At 47.3% G+C, this 18,713-nt stretch overlaps 2 protein-coding genes; one reads left to right on the top strand and one right to left on the bottom strand.

Annotated features, from left to right (window-relative positions):
• Positions 1-13,354: 13,354 nt before the first annotated feature.
• GSTUM_00010953001 (uncharacterized protein) lies at positions 13,355-14,391 on the bottom strand. XM_002841612.2 has 3 exons: positions 14,015-14,391; positions 13,577-13,953; positions 13,355-13,520 (listed from the first exon to the last, which is right to left on the bottom strand). Exons 1-3 carry the CDS (start codon positions 14,293-14,295, stop codon positions 13,474-13,476), a joined length of 705 nt encoding a protein of 234 aa, XP_002841658.1. The 5' UTR covers positions 14,296-14,391; the 3' UTR covers positions 13,355-13,473.
• A 355-nt stretch (positions 14,392-14,746) lies between these two features.
• GSTUM_00010952001 (uncharacterized protein) lies at positions 14,747-17,457 on the top strand (the record flags this gene model as incomplete). The annotated part of the gene is made up of 4 exons (XM_002841611.1): positions 14,747-14,861; positions 14,925-16,066; positions 16,142-17,153; positions 17,204-17,457. The coding sequence occupies 4 exons, from the start codon at positions 14,747-14,749 to the stop codon at positions 17,455-17,457; spliced, it is 2,523 nt and encodes an 840-aa protein (XP_002841657.1).
• Positions 17,458-18,713: the final 1,256 nt, after the last annotated feature.

Here is an 18,713-nt window from a genome sequence, read left to right as displayed (position 1 = left end):
GAGTGTATTGGCTTTGTTCCCCAAAACTAATGGAAGAATAGACGAAGGGGTTCGGGTGCAATCAAGAGTCTCCACGCCTAGATATCACAATATTATGCTGTACTTCGAATGTAGTAGAAGGTGTGGCGAAAGCTGCTAACAGGATATCTATTTATCCGAGAATCAGGACTTTGCCATCACTTTTCCTACCCCCAAAGTGCATAATTGGAGACGCCCATAAAAACCAAAAAACATGGCCCTCACCACTATAGAAATTGGTAAGAGATCGAAGGTGAGCCCCCCAATGTTTCTCGGTCCCTCTGAGTGCGTACCGTACAGTACGCTCAACTGCCGTAGCAATGCCGCATTCGAGACCTCAAATGTGGCGTCTTGCTTCTGTGGGGTGTTGGCCCACTGTAGTGTTTCGCTCACTATAATATTTTGGCTCCTTCCCGTTTTTCACGTTCACGGCCCTGTCCAGCATATACCAATACAAGCGTGTATGTAGTATCCCGAAAGCAGCTTATTTCCTAATACTTTAAGCGAGTTAACTACAAAATAAAAGAAAGGGCATAGTTAGATAAAGGTGCCTCTTGGCTTATCCTGATCAAAGGAGAAAGTAGCATGAGAACTAATGGCTGGGGAGAAGCCAAGTACCATTCCATTCAACCTATATCACCTCTGTGCCATTTATCAGCATACGCCCAAGGGCCAGGAGATAGCGAGTAAGTTACTGTACTTTACTCTTGGTGGGAAAAACAGTTGCACCTATTAACCCTCTGTGCAACAAGCAAAGATCTCCACGGATCCCCCACCAACTTGTCAAATCCCTCTCTCTGCTCTCAAGCTCTCTTACTGCTATCATACCATAGAGCAAACAGCATCGCCAAAGGATAGCGAACCCTAAGTCCGCATTACGAAGCCCTTCTAATGAAAGTATAGATAGGTTCAGAACCCTCGTGAGAAATCACCGAAAGGACATTCCCAGCAACACGGTTTACGCTCAACCCGCAGAAAAACCCAAGAAAATTTAACGAAAAACACCTTGACCAAACTTAGGAAACAGGAACCAGCGGATCTTCCAGTGACCAGAGAGGCACCACAGACTGGTCCCGCGTTACGAGATTCTAGCGCCCCGAGTAGCCTACCGAAAGAGGACTCGAATAACCGGACCAAGTGCTATCATACGCAGTCCAAAATTTCCTTCCCTGGAAAAGGGGCGAAAGCCACACCAAAAAACCTACTTTCTGAGACAAAAAAGAAAAAGAAAAGTCCTTACTAGGAGAGTCAACTCCAACGCCCCAGCACATGGTCAGCAAGAACCAGTCCGATATCCGAGTTCACACACAGAAAGTGAGCCCAGCAATACGCCTCGACCAATCGGACCGCCTATCCTAACTACTTAGACTAAAAACCCCACAACACGGAAACATGCCGTAGTGATCTTCATTTTGTCGGATTGCAACCTCTCGCCCATTTCAAGGCTTGACCGTAAAGTGCTCGAGCAAATTCAGTTAGGCAACGAATAGGATGCGAAAAACCGGATATAATACCGATGGGGATAGTGAAAGGATTTCCTAGGTTACCAAAGAGAAGGTAAGTTACATACCGTAGTCTATTGTTCCCGGTATCAGGCAGTAAAATTGCCGTTAGAACTAGAACGATTGAGCCTCGCGTTAGGAAGCTAGAGTCGCCTTTGCTAGGAAGGTACTGTACGGTACCTTTCTACTTTTTTTTTATCACAGGCCTCAATCAAATATATTATAGGCTGGGGCCGATGGGGTCAGTATCCGCAGTGCCTTCGCCCCCCTATCCAAGAGAGGAAATGCTGGACGTCTCAGGGCGAGGCCCAATTACAGTACTTATGGTAGTACGATCGTGCAAGGCTGGCACCAAAACCACGACCATAATAACCGCATGTAACAACCCAAGCCATGCTACTTGTACAGTACTTCATGCCTCCCGCTCGGCACGTTGAGGTTGGAGCAAGCGCTAAATTCCGATCCCCGCCTTTAATCCCGAACTTCACAGCGCTCGAGTGCACGTGCAAATTGTTACCAGCGAAGGTCGGGAGGTCTCCCGGCAATTCCCTAACTATCATAGTTTAGATACCGAGCGATAGGAGGTCAGAAGCGAATCCGACGAAATACCCCACTCACAAACGAAGGTTCGACGCGGGTCACTTCACTAGATCGGTGGTTTGGAAAACTGAGAAAGCGACCACTTCAGCGATCTGATACCACTAAGAGCAATATATACCTCTACGCCATTGATGTCCGCATTCCCGCCACTCCCCCAAACAACCTCAGTATGTTTCAGAGATTGTGTTATCCCAGCGACAGTGCAGCGGTCCGGCGTTGATCCAGATCTGGGGGAGTTCCACAAATACAACCACTGGCGTGGCGATTTCCGGGGGTGCATCGTTGCTCGGAGGGCATTACCCTTGAGAGATCTGATGGCACAGCACCAGAGTAAATGGACTTAAATTCTTAGCTGAGGACTAGCCGCCGCCACAATTGCTGCTACCAGGCCCGACCATTACAGTACCCTGCTCCCCTGATATCACCCCGATCTTTCGTTGCAACCGACAGCTAAGCACAACCATTGCTCCAGTTTGAACAAAAGAAAATGTGATAATAGTTTTTTTAGAAGAAATTCATAAGGAAGTGCTCAAACATCATACCCAACCACTTGAACCTCTACGAAGAGCCAAAAAAACAAGGGGTCTCAGTGGTGAATATTTTTTAAAAATAGGAATTCGTCCCACAGTTTTAAAAGATGATTCTGATAATCCCGATCTCAACACCACTCAGAATTTTTCAACTTCTCTAATGCTCGCCGGAGTTAGAAGAATAGAGCACTACGCCACTCAAACAATGTGCGCCCCTCAAACCGAAGAATAAAAGGGGCACTTTTCCTAAAAAGTAGAAGAAATTTAAGTCAGTGAATAATCAGAGAAATAAAAGGAATTCATGACCCTTTCGGCCCGAGACATGACTTATCACAGGACAACCCCCTCTATTTTTCACTATCGGCACAATTGCATGCCCTTCGTCGCAATTGCACGCAGGTGAAGCGCCTCGACATCCAGCGCCAGGCATGCAGACCAATAGGGCACAGCACGAACAGGTACAGTACCGTTAATTTCGATCCTCCCGGCAGCAAGTTGCGCTTGTAGAGTGGGTATCATACCTCAGCTTAAAGGCCAAGTTGGGTGGGGGTCTCTTAGGGCGGCATGGGATCGCCGGCGAATCCAATCATCAAGAACCATAATTAGGGCAGAGCAGAAGCCATTAACAAGAGTCGCCAGTGGCCCGCCGTATACGGCGAAGAAAGCTGAAGAATGTAAATTTAATATCACAAGACCGAGTTAGATAATAGAAAAAGTAGTTGAACAGCCAGCCCGAGGCATGCCATCCGCTGCAAGCCCTCCAATAGGTTAACAGTAGCGTTTGCCACGAGCCGGCTTGGCTCGTGAGGTAATAGGCTCGAGCCCGGATTTTTTAGTAGACGTGGGATATCACTTGAAATATGAAGCTATATGATAGACCTGATGGGAGAAAATGACTTTCAAAGTACCAGGGAAAATACAGAAAAAAGGAAAAAGGAAATTGTACCTCCGCCTGCGGACAGGGTGTAACAAGCCCTTTTCATGAATAGAAAAAGGAAACCGATTGTGAGCTGTATTTTTGCGGAAGATTTGATCGACCTCCTCAACTTTGTTACTGTTATATAGCGCACAACGGACGAATGTAGGCTTAAAATGAACAGGTATCATAAAGTAGAGAGATAATCGCCGTTTCTTGGAACTTCGTTACCTTGTCATACCAACTCAAAAAAATATCCGGAAAAATGGGGGTAATGATATCCATGTCACAGCACCTCTCGTCCATCACCGATTCCTATCCTTTTCTTCCAAACTCCAAAATAAAACAAAACAAAACAATGAAAAGTAAGTTAACTTGGAGAAATTTCTCCAGAATCCACCAATGGGCAAGATATGTATCGCAAACACTCCCACTGATAAGGGCTTTCTATCAACGTCCTCCCATTTTCCACTGTAGACTCTATGGCGCTCGGTCGCAATACGGCACTCATACATGGTCTAACTTCCCACACCTTCTTGCATCAACAAACTTGTAATTCTTCCTCCGCATCTAACTCAATTTCCCAATCCTCGACTTCTCATAATCCCAGCCAACTTCTCTATGTTATACATGTTGTAGGTCCAAATCTCCATCCATCATACCCCTCGCGATATCTGAAAAGAAAATTGAGAAAAAAAACCCAAATTCTCAAGCCTGGCTCGAGCACAAGTTTGGGCAGGCTCGAGCTGACTCGGCTCGGGGAATAAACCGGCCCGGTGGGCTCGAGTCCAAAGCTGGAGCCGAGCCTTAGAGCTTCTCAGCTTGTGGCAAATACTTGGTAACTCAGGCCGAAAATGAGTGGACCCGACCCGACTCGAAAAGTTTGATTGAACCCAACTCTCCTTGCTTCAGCTATTGCTGCCTTCCATAGACTTTTGGATCGATCCCCGGGCCCGCTCGACGCGTTTGGATTTTCATCATTGATCCTCTGAGTCATGGGTGGAGGGAACGCGTATTAAGTGAGTTACTAGATTTTAGGTACGGTGGGGTATAAGGTACTTTTGCGAAAATCGCATATATTGCCAGCATCTGTTTCAGCAGAGTATTGGATGTTTAGCGCTTATACCATCATTACCTTCTAGATCAAGGACTTACCAACATCATTTACTAAAACTATCTCTTCATTAGGAGACATCGTGCTCCCCATGCCCATGGTGTGATGGTTAAAGAGACAACTCAGCAGCGCAGAGGCAGGACTAGGATCACTGTGAATGAAGTGGACTGAATATATGGGAATAAAGGTTGAAGAAGTATGCGCTATCCATCATGCTAGCTAAGAACATACCGGGAGATATATATCTCCCCAACTCCGTGTCTCCAAGGAAACTCAACGAACTCTCAAGAAACTCACCAACCTGACAAAATCAAGATCCTTGGCGATCTCCAACAATCCGGGACCATCCTGATACCTTATGATCCTTCCTTAACGCTGGAGCCTACGCCTATGCCAGTTACCATATGCCGAATGGTATATGGTGTGAAAGAAACACCCTGAAACCAAATGCCCTCATACATGATGCGCAATGGCAACAAACATCAACCAAAAAAACATATCCTTCCGCACACCACATATCAGCCTAACCGCATGCCCTACTCGTATCTCCGAGCCAAGAATGGCACCTCTTTTGGAATAGCCCCCGCCGACCCTAGAAAGGTATGGTGTTTTCGCCGCTTTCTAAAGGGATGCATCCACCGCCCCCATACCGGTACTCAGGACAGACGGCAGTGGCGGTGCCGTCCTAAGCTCTGCCCCCGATGGACGCCAAGCCCCTATAGGTGTCTTGGCATATACCCTAACTATCATACCGCCAACCACAGATAACTGCAGGCGACGGCAGGTAACTTACATACGGAGGTCCAGCAACCTAAGTCTTGTATATTTTGCTAGCCAGGAGCGTTGGGCTAGCACAGGGTCAGGGGTGAATTGGGTAGCGGCGGTACCGAATTGGGTAGTCATCATACCCAATTCCATACTTTCACCCCTACTGGCCGATCACTCGTTGCTAGTAAAATATACAAAAATTAGGTGTTGGATCTCCGTAGGCGACTGAGGGAAACTCCCGAGCCCTGTATCGCAGGTAACATGCAGGCCAATTCAGGAACAGCACTGGTTTCCGACTTCTGGGACCTATAGTCGACCCCCCCAGGCTCCGTCTTTACAAAAAAAGACGCCAGTACCTGGTACCCTAAGACAACCTACCCAGGACTCCCGGGACGCTTGGGTACACCGGCTCCGGGGAGAGACTAGTGGGATCTTAACAACTTGAAACATAAGGGCTAGAAAGTAATAGGCAATCGGACAGAGATAGACATACATTTTGAGTGCCGGTAGGGAGTGAATTTATAATCCGAGTTGGCCCCAAGGCCATCACTGAGTTGGGAGGTAATGTCATATCATATCTAAATTGGAGTCAGTACAAGTTCACAAATGAGGTGAACCGGAAACATACCAGCATCGCCCGTTCCCGATTTTAATGATCTTTTAGACTAATGTGTATTTTATCCTCCGATCTCCAAAAACCAGGATCATAAGAGTATGCCCTCGGTCACTCAGTGATAACCAGGCCACCGGAATTTATGGCCCTAAGGAGTTAACCGATCTTTTTCTCAAGCGGCGATACTATCGCCCTGTTCAGCTCGAGCATGAGGTCCTAAATACCGGTACAGACGAAGGGATAGTTTTTTGATAATCTCGGATAGTGCATCCGACCGAGCCAGCGCTAGTGATCGCCGGTACCAATCTCTTCGTTCGTATTCCGAACTTCACAAGATTCTAGTCCGAAAGTTATATTTCGCTTGAAGAGCACCGGAGGAGGTCGTCCGGTGCTGACCCCGCCAATAAAATTTTCTAAACCCTCCAGTCTGGGGAGAATTTATGACACTTGAATAACTGACGCTATTTTCCTTTAAAGGAAAAGGTCGACCGTGGTTCCGCCAATACAAACGAAGGGTTATATAAACCCAAAAACCCACTATGATAGTAGGCGAACAGCCCTGAAACTGCCAGGCCCGAACGAACCGCCAACCCCAGGTAAAGCATTGCCAGATGCATTCGGGAGGGTTTGCTAAGCCAGTTCGCAATTAAACTGTTCCTAACCCCAAGGGAAATCAGGGGCGGTGATGCTCCGGACTTTTCTTATGATTTTGCTAAGCATGATACAATTGAGCTGTGAAGTTCAACCAAATCCATTATCCCGGTATCACCACGAAGTCGCTGTTAACGTTAGATTTGAATGACCGCCGTCCTCTGGAGGGTAAAGGAAGCATCCAATTTTGCCACCACATACCTCTCTGTTCAGCATTTTCTGTGTTTACCATTTGGCACTACAATACTGTCCGCTATGTCCCCACTTGTGTGAATCTATGAATAAATGATGAATGTGTGATTTGATAAATGCGTGAATGAGTAAATGAATATGTAAAATCATAAATGTGTGAATGAGTGTGTGGATGAAAGGAAGAAATGTGTAAATTGATAAATGTGCGAACAAACCCGTGCGCGGACGTGCGGATGTGTACAGTACACGCAATAGTGCGACGTTCGTGAACAGGACTGCTATTGCAACCCACCAGATCTGTGCAGGAAGGCCAAAATTTGGCCGTGTGTGATGGCAGCTCACAAAATCCAATATCAACCCCCCACGAGCAAATACGCAGCGGGTATGTGAGCGGACGAGGGGGAAAAATGCAAGACGCTTGTTTGGCACACAGCAATATAAAAAACAAATTCAAGCTTTGCTAAAACTCAAAACAAAAACCCTGTGTCAACACAGCGGCCACTCCACCGGCAACCTTGGTAAAAACAATAGTTCAGTAGGAGGCGTGCAACTTGACTATAATCAAAACGATCCAACATTAACTTATAATATTTCGTTTGAAACAAAGATGCCATAAATGCCAGAAAAACTCCATCCTTATGGCGTGCCAAACCGGGCTCAAACACCTTTTTCCATTTCTAGTTTTCCGTGCTAAAAAGCTTCTGCCCCATGCTTATGCTAACGGCAAAACGACTGCATGGAGTGCATTTTTCTCAAATCTTCAACCGCTAACCCCCCCCCTCCTCTCCAAAAAAAACAAATGAAAGCAATGCGAACAAAAGGAGCCCCCAAAAAATCCTCCACCGTCAAACATAGTCCTCCAAAATACCCTTGTAACCCCCCCCCATCAACTTATCCCCCCGTCCCAGATACCGCACCCCGCCCTAATTTCCATATCGCATTCGGCTCCCAGCTTCCCAAATGGCCATCGACGTTAGGTCATGACAACGCACTCGGTCCCTACGACGCATCTGGCCCGCCAGGTGCTACTATATGGCATTCTAATCCTCTCTAGAAGGACAGCAGAGACCTATACAGGACCACGTACTTCTTCAGTCCTGCCCAATTAATCAAGCACGCAATAAATCGGAGAAGCAAGGTTAACGCTGCGGCACAATGGAGATATCGGATATTCTGGTCTACCAGGAGACGAGTTAGTGCAACTTCTTGAAAGAAGTGGACGTCTCAGTTCTAAAGCACACTAAAAGCGCAAACCCCTTTCCGCCAAGATGCCCTGACATCTTTGAAATTGCCGAGTATATGGTAAATAGACAGCCCGAAGAGAGCAAGAATACGTCTTCTACAGTAAAGCGAGCACTATGTAGAGTCATACGCCTAAGTTAAATGCTAGCCCACTGCCAAAATCTCCGATAGGGTTCAAACCTGCATGCGGCTCGCTATGGCATGTACTCACTGCTCATGATGTCGTGAATTTTGTGAAACGGACCGTTATGGCCTACATCTAAATTTTGCTGGAGCCTCAGAACTCCAGAGATATATAGGCGATAGCAGTTCTTCCTCCCAAAAACAATTCGATGATAAGGCAATATTTGTGCCCAGGTTGGACCTACCCATCATAGTGTGCTTCTACTTTACCTTTACGGTTCTCGATCATCCTTTTTATAGAGCAAGACCGAAACACGCACCAGCACCCGCACCGATATTCAACCAATTGATCGGTCTGTTGTGAAGAATGGTTGTAATGATTCACGATAACTCGAATTGAATGGCAATGGCGAGAATGCCCGGGATGGTTGGAATAGCTGAAAGTGTGGGGATGGGATGGGATGGAATAGTTAGAACAGGAATTTATAAGGCTGGGAAAGCTCGGTATATAGGATAGGAGTCTACCTGTAATCTTAGAGATGAAAGAATAGAGATCGATCAAGCATATTTTGAAAATCTCATGCTTACGGGACTACCTTTTTTTGCTTCTTTTCTTCAGGTTTGTTGTATTAAGCGCAGATATACTGGAAGAGAACCATAATATTTTGGTAACTTGAACTGGTATGAATTTGAATAACTCTTAGAGAAGAAACAAAAGGGAAAGACCTAATACCCGAACATATATAGGGAACAGCAGTGATCTCACCCATTATTGGATGAAACCTGTCTCGCATCATTGCATCCCCACGGAATACGCCTCAATCCCAAAGAGTATGAAGATACTCAAACTAGACAACTTAGCCACCCAATAATCAAGACGCAATGAAAACCGCCATACTACAAAAGGAATGCAACCCTATATGGAGAATGATGCAGGGAGGTTATGCGTAAGAGATAAAATAAGAGGAGGTTTATGAACTACGAAAGACAATATATTCAATAAGGTCAGTGGTCAAGGGGATGAGTGGTTGTTCATGACTGCGGTATGGACCCCCGAGTGCTCAGCAATAATTCTTACTCCTGTCACCTCTCGCTCCTCTGAAGCACTACCGTGAGTTTCGCGTACACCCTTAACTTTCTCTGTGAACTAGCCCATATGGTGTTCCCTCCAGACAGGTGTCCATAATTTACTGTGTTCTCATTCCAATACTTCGAAATTAGACAAAAAGAGACTGGGCTCAGAGTCCCAAATCACCCTAGTGGGGTTGCACGTTTACTGTAATGCCTAACAGCGAAAAAACGACCTTTTCAATTGTCAAAATCATTTCTATTTAGTGGCAGGGAAAAAGAACACTACACCGTACAGCATGGATTCACTATCTCTACACCGGGACGCGAACCTCAACCCGCGACTTGTTGCCGTTGCAACAAACGAGAATCAGCCAACTTCCTCGCTCCAAAATCCCCTTAAGATATGATAGAAGACAAATTTGATGCTATAACTCCACTACGGTGGCTAAGAAGTCAGACACTTCGTATAGGAATTGCCACAATACGTGTCCGGCTTCGACTTGGCCGCGTGGGTAGGGAGCAGCTTTCTTGCGAATCTCACTCTACCGTATTGGCCCATGCCTTGTCCGACTGTCTTAGTCCCCTTTCCAGTTTAACCAAATATAGCAGTACCACCTCAGCAGGGGCAAGCGAAAAAACCGGGAGCAATGGAAATGAACCCCACAGCTGAAGAAGACCCCCGCTCTCACCGGCCCCTGCAAAGGCTATAGAGTAACTCGAACAAACGAGAAAATTGTCGAATCCCTTTACGCACTCCCCCTCCGGGGGTGCTTGAACTACTGGTCCAGTTAAGCAACCTAGTCATTTTATCTTGCTCACGTCCAGACGCTCTTGCCAACAAAACCACTGCGAATAGAATATTCGTTGAGCCAGCTAGCAAACTCGAAAACACCACAATCTGCTAGGTACCGTAATGAGACGCTAAGAAATCGGAAAGGTAGATTAGCTCGATGTCAATGATATTGCTGCCGGACGAACAGTAACTCGTATACGTGTGGCTGCCCAGCCTATCCAAAGATGTCTCACGGGCTGCGGTGGTACATTTCCATGCGCTGCAAACCGCACGCGGAGACCCGATCCGCCGAATACATCCGTCTCCTTCGCAAGAGCAACGCTAGAAGGGATGGGCGGATCCACAATCCGCTTTTGCTCGACGACATGGAACTAGAAGAACATGTTAACCACAACGACAAAGGATATATTGACTGATAAAGAGGGCTGATAACTCACTACATACGAGCACCCCTCAACCCCAGTAGCCGTGTGAAGTCGCAAAGAGACAGGAGGGAGAACTACCCGCCCAGAGTAAATCGGCCAAACCTCGCTCCCATAAAAAGCGACTCCACAATAACGAACCCTATCCAGACCCCCACCATCCTGAGCGGAAAACGCCTCCCATACCCACAATGGGCTCTAAACAAGTGTGGGGTACCCCAGCGAGGATAACGAATGTGGGCAGGGGCAACGGCCTCAAGAACCGATATTGTGATTTCAAAAAAATTCTTAGAAACCCGAGCAAGGCCGTTAGTTTTAGGGGTCTAGAATCATCCTTCAGACAGAGTGTTACCCTATAGTGATATTTCTTCTCCTCAATGACTGCTCGAGAACAACTTTCCAGGACACGAGGGGCACCTACTCAACTTCATCCACACCCTCCAGGACTTTTTGAAAGCCGCAATATGGACTTTGGCGGCGACCTCGACACCTTTGAGTGTATCGTTCGTTGAGCCCCCTGTTCGTTGACCCACTCCCATGTTGCAGCCAGAACAGGCGGACATTCGTGCCGGCTTGGTAATAGCAGGTTGACCCGCCAAGCGTTGCGTACCGCAGGTTAATCCCTGGGTAAACACCTATTAACTATTTTGCCAAGGAAATTAACAGTAACTATCATGCCCCCGACGTTCCCCGGCTTCTATCTTATCATGCAAGTACCAACAGTTTGACTTATTCCAACTGGTATCTCCATAAAAACCCGAGATATTCCCGTCTCCCCTCCACTGTGCAAAGAGCCATCCACTCTATCATCCAATAGCGCCGTAATTCTCACAGGAGAGCGGTTGAAAATCCTTCGAGGGGAAACTGAGCAGTATCCTCTTGGCGAAAGCACTATCCTCTCGGCGAAAGCACTCGGGCTACAGGTCGATAATGGACTTAGGGAGAATAACGTTTCTAGAACGGACAAAGGCGATATAATGAGGATAGAATGTTATAGAAAGCATCCAGTCAAATCATGGCCTCAGAAAAGGGAGCAAAACTCGGCAGAATTTTATCGCGCAGCAACAGGGAAAAAAATATTTACGTCCACCAGGGACAGTGCGACCCCCCTAGCAAGCCAGGACCTGAAGGGCAACAAAAATAAAAACCACAAACCCTCACGAAGTTAGCCTCCTGCCCCCCCCCCCCATTGTATGCTTGCGATGGACCCCGAATAAAAGGCATAGCGGGGATAACTGGCTTAGGTAGGAATAACGATCTTCACAATAGACCGAAGTGAATAAACATAATGTAGAAAGAATGAATCTAATCGAATGACGTAAAAAGGGACATCACAGAGCCAACTAAGCTTGTCACCAATCAGATTTCCATCATCCTCTCGCACAGCGGCCAGAAAGATAATGGAAAAAAGTTCGCGTCAACCGGAGGCAGTGCAATACCGGCGACACAGTGGGACCAAGCATGGCAAGCCAGAGACAGGGTCCCGAGGTAAACAAAAATAAGTATAATCAAAAAAAGGTTCCATAGAACCGTTTCAGAGATTAAACTGAAAAGAACAGATACTACACTTGATCTAAGCCTGTAGGGGTATTAGCAATAGGCTCAAAAAGATTAAGGAAAAACCAAAGCCCAGAAAACTTAGCGATCAAGTGAACCATTGAGGCATCTCAATGATTCACCCGCCAAAAAGTTTTCGAGTTTTTGGTGTTGAAAGTGGAAATTGGGGTGTACTGACCAAAAGGCAAAGAGAGCTGGCGAGAGAAGAGGGGGGCGGGGTGGGACGGTCTTATATAGTGTTTTTTCTCTGCCAAGCGCCAAGAGTATTTTGGCCGACACCTAAGACGAATGAGGAATGCCTGGGGGGGCCAGGGCTCAGGGCTCAAGGCTGAGGAGGCTGGGCGACATGCACCCGCCATCCACTGTCATGGCCAGTTTGCAGTGGTTCTGCTTTACCGGAGCTAGAGAAGAATGAGCGAAGTGGAGGTAAAAATGCGAATCATGCGGTGTCGGATATAAGGTGTCCCGGGAACAGCAGTACCGACAGCACCGTAGACTCTGCCTGAATTACTGGTATAATTGGAAATACTGTATCATAGCAAACAACGCCCGGGTTAGGAAGCCCGAAAGGCTCAAAACCAGGCGAGCACAGGAGGCTGATGGCGAGGGTTGTAGCTCGAGTGATGTATTATGAAAGGTTTTCTACTTCGTGTTGCATGGGAGGTTTCCGATTCTCCACCCCTGTTTCGCCAGCAAGTTTCGTTCGCCCAGGCTATACCGCCTCTGGAATACACTGTTCCTTCTCTAGGTGTTTTGTCTCTAATTGCTAGGATCAACGATGGTGGATTTACAGTAGCGATTTTTTATGGTACGGTACTGGTACGATAAAAGGGCTAGATGAAGCAACCGACACCAGTGGAAAACAGGACTCGACAATCGCCAAAGGACTTCACCATGAGAGGTTAAGGCATTTTCTCGGTGGTGCCGGTATTCACTCTGCGCTCACTTGAACCTACGTATTCATTATAGTTCACCATGAGCCTCTGCTCCCATAGCAGCTACTCGAACAGTACCCGTGCTGGTTGCCCCATCCAGACCTTTGCTGTGGGGCGCATATATGGCCTGCGAGTACATTGCGGTTTGAAGGGTGTTGATGAGAAAGCATATATATACATATTACTCGGTAAATTCATCAAACGAACCGGCTCCCCGAAATCCTAACCTTGACAGACACTTATATGGTGCAGTATCAGACGCAGGAACGGGACACCGAGTACCCGGTCATCAAGTATCAAAGAAGCTCAATCATTCACAAAAATGTAATAATGCTTGAATGCAACGCAAATTTTCCCTGAACGCCCACGCCAAGATGCCTCCCTTTGTAAATAAAATAAAGCTTAGTACAAAAGAAATTGGTATGACTAGCCCAGTACCGACTCCCGCTCTATGACGGACTCATCAAATTTTACTATCGCTTAATTAGCATAAATCATCATCTAATCTAATACTTGATAGGCGCAATACTCAAAAACACTGTCTTTGCTGGTAACTGCTCCGTAGGGACACTATGAGCTGTGACTCTCCCCGGAAAAAGACAACCGTCTAAGACAGCTTCAATAATTCCTGCGACGAATGCTGCGCAGTTCAGCTGTGACATTTCCTTGGGAACCGATATGTAAGAGTTAACCATAGGATCATTGTCGATGAGCATATATTCATCCTCATTGTCTCGAGATTTCTCCAACCCGTCCGCCGGTTTATTGAAGATAGAGCGGTAGACTGTAGTAGTTATGAACTGGAGTATCCCTAGGATGCGTGTCTCGCGCTTTGCACTACGGCCCTCACGCCAAAGTAAAAGTTCCAACAATCGCTGGCCAATTGAGTAACCGTGGAGGTTGAGCCTAAAACCTTGTCAGCCAGGATTCTTGTTGCATTTTTTTTCTGTTTAATTTGGAGAGTGACTTTTTCTCAAGGTCTGCAATACCATTTACTCGCTTTTGAGCATATTGCACCATCTCTCCGAATAGGAATGCGAAACTGGCTTTGGAAAGCTCAGACCTCTGGGACCGGTTAAGGTGGCGGTCATATATGGATTTGCGTGAGGAGGAGTAGCGGAGATTGGAGGAAGTTGATGAAGAGAGTGTATGCTTCAGCGGAGGGGTTGATGTTGGGGTCCCTTGTTGAATAGAGGGGTTGGGGGAAAATGGAACGAAGGGGGAATTAAGGGAATCGCCGCGTTGCATGACTGTTGATGAACTATATTATTCGATGTTTCTCGATGGTAAAGAGGTGAGGAATGATGCTCCAATGGAGTTGTCGAGGCAAGCGGTGTGAATAATAAGAGCCGAACGTTGCCCTGCGCTTTGGGATATCTAGGGTTAGTTAAACAGTTGAACCTTCAGGGACAGGACGGGCGGAGTTACCCGGCAGCAAGTCATTCTCAGCGCAACCCGGAGTTCAACGCCCGTCTTTCCTGTTCCCCCGGCGGTTCACAAGTGTAGCAGTCTTTTTCTCTCTTTCTTTCTCTCCCCCGAAAAATAGACTCTCACCTTGCTCCCTTCTACCATCCCACAGCTACCTTCAACTTCGTGCATCCATTAAAAACTCAATTTTTCAGGCTAAAAGTTTTTCCAATTCCACCCCCTTTACTGCTTCATAACCCTTCCAGACAGCCTCACCATCTGAATCACAACAATGACATCCCAATTTATTGGTCTTCAGGTTCTCTTGAGTCTCAACGACCCTGCTCGTACTCGAGTCCGTGGACTCGTTGCCGACGTCAATGGACCTGAACTGACACTTCGCGACGGTGCGAGATTTATCCTACCTAAACGCTGAACCGGAATCATTTCTGACAAGGTGCTCATATTAGTGCTTTTTGTGGATACTGGCTATAGGACTCCTGGCTATACAGTTAACGGCTTAGATATCGAGGACATTGATATCATCCCCTCCGAGACCAATGGCTCTACCCCTCCTATCCCTCCCCAACCGCCTCACCCACCTCACTTCCAGGCCCCTCCTGCTCTATCCACTATCCAACCTCCACCACCTCCGGCACAGGTTCAAGCGTACTCCCAACCCCTCTCCCAACTATCAAGCAATCAGTTTTCCCGACCAGCGACAGCCGTGCATTCTCCACAGATACCAGCTACCTCGGGTCAGTTTATTGATCCGGCCATTATATCAATATCGCAGAAGCCAGAGGCCAACACTATACCAACCGCTCAGGCCTCTGTGCCAAATGTTAAACACAAGCCGAAGAAACCGAGTTACTCTACCCCACCAAGAATGGGGACTGCTGGCTCGTCCATTCTCTCAGCTGCCGCCGCTATAAGACCCCCGAACCCACCACCATTAAAGCGCAACGGCTCGTCGCAAGGGGTCCCCGTAGCTCCTATCAACACCCTTACGGCCCCAACAAGCTCGGCGCCTTATCCTCTTTCAGCTAGCGCTGCTCCAGATCCCTCAAGACCCATTGGACTCGGCCATTCCCTACCAGTACGGGGTCCTGTTTCGGCATCTGTGCTCCAAATGCCTTTTGGTGATCTCTCCCTTCGAGAGGACGTCGCTGCTGAATCAAGTGCTTTCGATGAAACCGACGATGCTGCTAGCAATGTAGCGATGCCACCCACTCCTTATACTCGGCCGCCTTTTCCTAGAAGACGCTCTCGTCGTAGAAAAGCTCAAACAAGGAACAATCAGCAACGCCCACTCCTCGAATCAACTACCCAGGAGGACCTCACCCAGAAGGACACCGTGTCACATGGGATTTTGGGGGGTCCAATACCCCAAGCAACTAGTTCTGGCGGTACTGGTTTGCTTCAGCCAGGTGCTATAAATTCTGACAAGAGAAGGCGGCAAAGACGGAGAGATCGGCGGAATGATGGCAATTCAAATGCAGAAGAGGAAGGTTGGGCCACAGAAGATGTCAATGACTACAAAGCTAGGGAATTTGATTTTCAGGGGAACTTGGACCGATTTGATAAAGAGGGTTTATTCAACCAGATGAAGGTAATTTAATTCTGTGACTGTATCAACCTTTTGTTCACCATGCACCTTGGCCCTATTCTAACGCTTTGGCTCTAGGCTGAAGACACGACAGCGGACGAGGCACGTCTGGTATCCTTCAACAGGCTTCCACAACGCGGCTCCAATAGCAAGGCATCAGGTGTCCCTCGAAAGAATTACCATCACCACGAGAATGTCCTTGGCACCTACGCAAACGGGCAGCCGTTGAATGATCGGGATGGCTGGCCGAACGAATTTATCACAGAAGAGTCATCTGAGGACTCCGAGGATGAGCTCGGCCGAGGTCGTGGAGATGGCGCGGCTGCAGATAGTGGAAGAAGTAGCAGAAGGGGCATGTCTCGTCGATCACAGAGTGGTCGTCGCCGAGGCGCAAGACAAATGAGCACAAGTAATCCATCGATGAGATCCCTAGAGAATATTCATCATCAGCCATCAAATGGTGGAGGCCTTGGACAAACTCCAACTAACAAGCCCGGAAAACCAACGTTACGGCTAGCGCCCAGTGGCAAACTTTGCCCCATCGTCAGCCCACTGCAAATGTTAGATGTGGAGAGAATTGCGGAGGTCGAGCTTTGCCTCACAGACGATATGATGACAGAAAATGCTGGTCGGGCTATTGCGCAGGTAGTCATTCAGGCCTTTGGAAAACGGATATCTGCATCAAACCATAATGCCCTCCCGGTAGTCCTTGTCTTTGCCGGAAATCATAAAAGCGGGGCACGTGCGATAGCTGCGGGAAGGCACTTGAAGAATCATCATGTTCGGGTGATGGCTTGTGTTCTAGGTTTGGAACGTGAAGATGGGTTGCTAGAGCATGTCAGGAGGCAGCTCAATGTTTTCAGAAACGCTGGCGGCAGGGTAGCACGGTGGGAAGAGCTTGCGAACAATTTGAAAACCCTCGATTCACCGCCGGAGCTGATAGTTGATGGCTTGCTGGGCATTCATCTTAACTTTGAAGATCTACGAACAGATCAGCAGGCTACTGCATTTGAGTTGGTGCAGTTTGCAAATAAGAGCAAAGCAAGCGTATTAGCAGTTGATATACCCAGTGGTGTGGACGGGAGCACCGGTTTGTTATTCATCCCACATACCTCTTAAGTATGCTAATATCAGTTATAGGCGAAGTTGCACAGCTTGAAGGTACAGGTCGCCTACATATGAGAGCAAAATGGGTGGTCTGTATGGGCGCACCAAAATCTGGTCTGCTCAATGCGCTCGTTTCTGGTGTAGGTGCTAGCTGGAACCTTTATGTTGCTGATATCGGCATTTCCAATACTGCCTGGAGGAAGTATGGAACTCGTCGGCGACACGGCGTCGAATTCGCTGCCGAATGGGTCGTCGAATTGGAGTATCACGGCGCACCTTCCGCTTAGGTTAATACTCGATTTTTTCCCCTAAAATCGCCGAGCACCTGTCTCTTGACCTTACTCGTTCCACCCTCCTCACCGATTCGATCTCATATCCGGAGTTTCTTTTCATGGCTTTTCTTCTTTTCCAGATGGCTCGTTTGGTTTGGATTTTTATATTCTTTGTCTTGCTTCATTTGCTGTCACCTTCACCACTTGTATAACTAAACCTAATATCTCTCTTTCCTCACCCCCATCAATCCATCGAGAAGTGGTGTGTTTTGACTTTGGAGTAAGCGGGGGCTCTAGATATCACTGTATCTTTATCAGGGTGGGATCAAAAACTAGAATCGGATGTTTTGTTTTGTTTTGTTTTCTTTCCGGAGCAATAGCGTGCCATCATAGAGTACAGAAAAAGCCACACTCATGTATCTTAAAGGGGTAAACTGCAAAGCTCCGGCAGTGTGCCGAATATGAAAATTTCAATGCCTTAGCTATTAGATGCCATACCTATGGCCATGTGACTTGAATGGGTATGATACTTTGCTTTCAAAAAAAAATTTGCGCAGGTGCGGTACAGATGTAGGCAGTACAGAACCTACTGACGGGATGTTGCCAGAATTGATATCATGATATGATGCCAATGGATGCCAACGTATGATACCACTATCATACAAATAGCAATACGCATAGTCGGGACATATCCAATACTAGTCCCCGAGTGCCGATGTTGACATTATTCCACACCATGTTTCCCCATAAGGGTAAACTTTCCCATGTTATGGAGGGGAGCACAGCGCTTGGAGCCCACATGCACAGGTACTGTACATGTGGATAGCAAAGTCGATAGCTATCAGGAAGAATCAACACCATAACCATCTCACATGCAGAAATGCTCATATCAGAATATGGATATATATAGCAAGGGGTGGGGGGAGAGAAGCCTGAATTGTTTGGGAGGGTTTTAGAAGGTGTTCATAGAGTATCACTCGATTGCGAATTAGCTGTGGGTGGGTGCTCCACGAGAAGCAAGTGAGTTCCGGCCCAGGAGGGGGGGTTTAACCGTGCTCACCGCCTAGAGGGATATAGTCTAGTGTGAGTATGAGTTCGCCCCCTCCTCCTCCTCCTCCTCCTGCGAATTCCGGTATTTTTTATTTTTATTCTTATTTTTAACCTTTTTGTCCACCCGGAGAGGCTGAGCTCACAGCACTCCAATACGTTTTCCCCCCTTGTCCGATTTCTAGAGAGTGATGGCACATCACGGCTTGTAGCATGTATTGTAC

The sequence above is a fragment of the Tuber melanosporum genome (genome assembly GCF_000151645.1).
Source record: "Tuber melanosporum whole genome shotgun sequence assembly, scaffold_78, strain Mel28".
NCBI lineage: Eukaryota > Fungi > Ascomycota > Pezizomycetes > Pezizales > Tuberaceae > Tuber > Tuber melanosporum.
Note: the sequence above shows the minus strand (reverse complement) of the source record. Positions and strands in the feature narration are given on the sequence as shown.

Bases quoted from the DNA above. Each gene is read 5' to 3' on its own strand.
- GSTUM_00010953001 (XM_002841612.2), bottom strand. From the start codon at position 14,295: ATGCAACGCGGCGATTCCCTTAATTCCCCCTTCGTTCCATTTTCCCCC. The intron at 13,954-14,014 runs GTCACTCTCCAA...ACAAGGTTTTAG, and splicing joins ATTGCAGACCTTGAGAAAAA to GCTCAACCTCCACGGTTACT. The intron at 13,521-13,576 runs GTATTGCGCCTA...ATTAAGCGATAG, and splicing joins AGCAAAGACAGTGTTTTTGA to TAAAATTTGATGAGTCCGTC.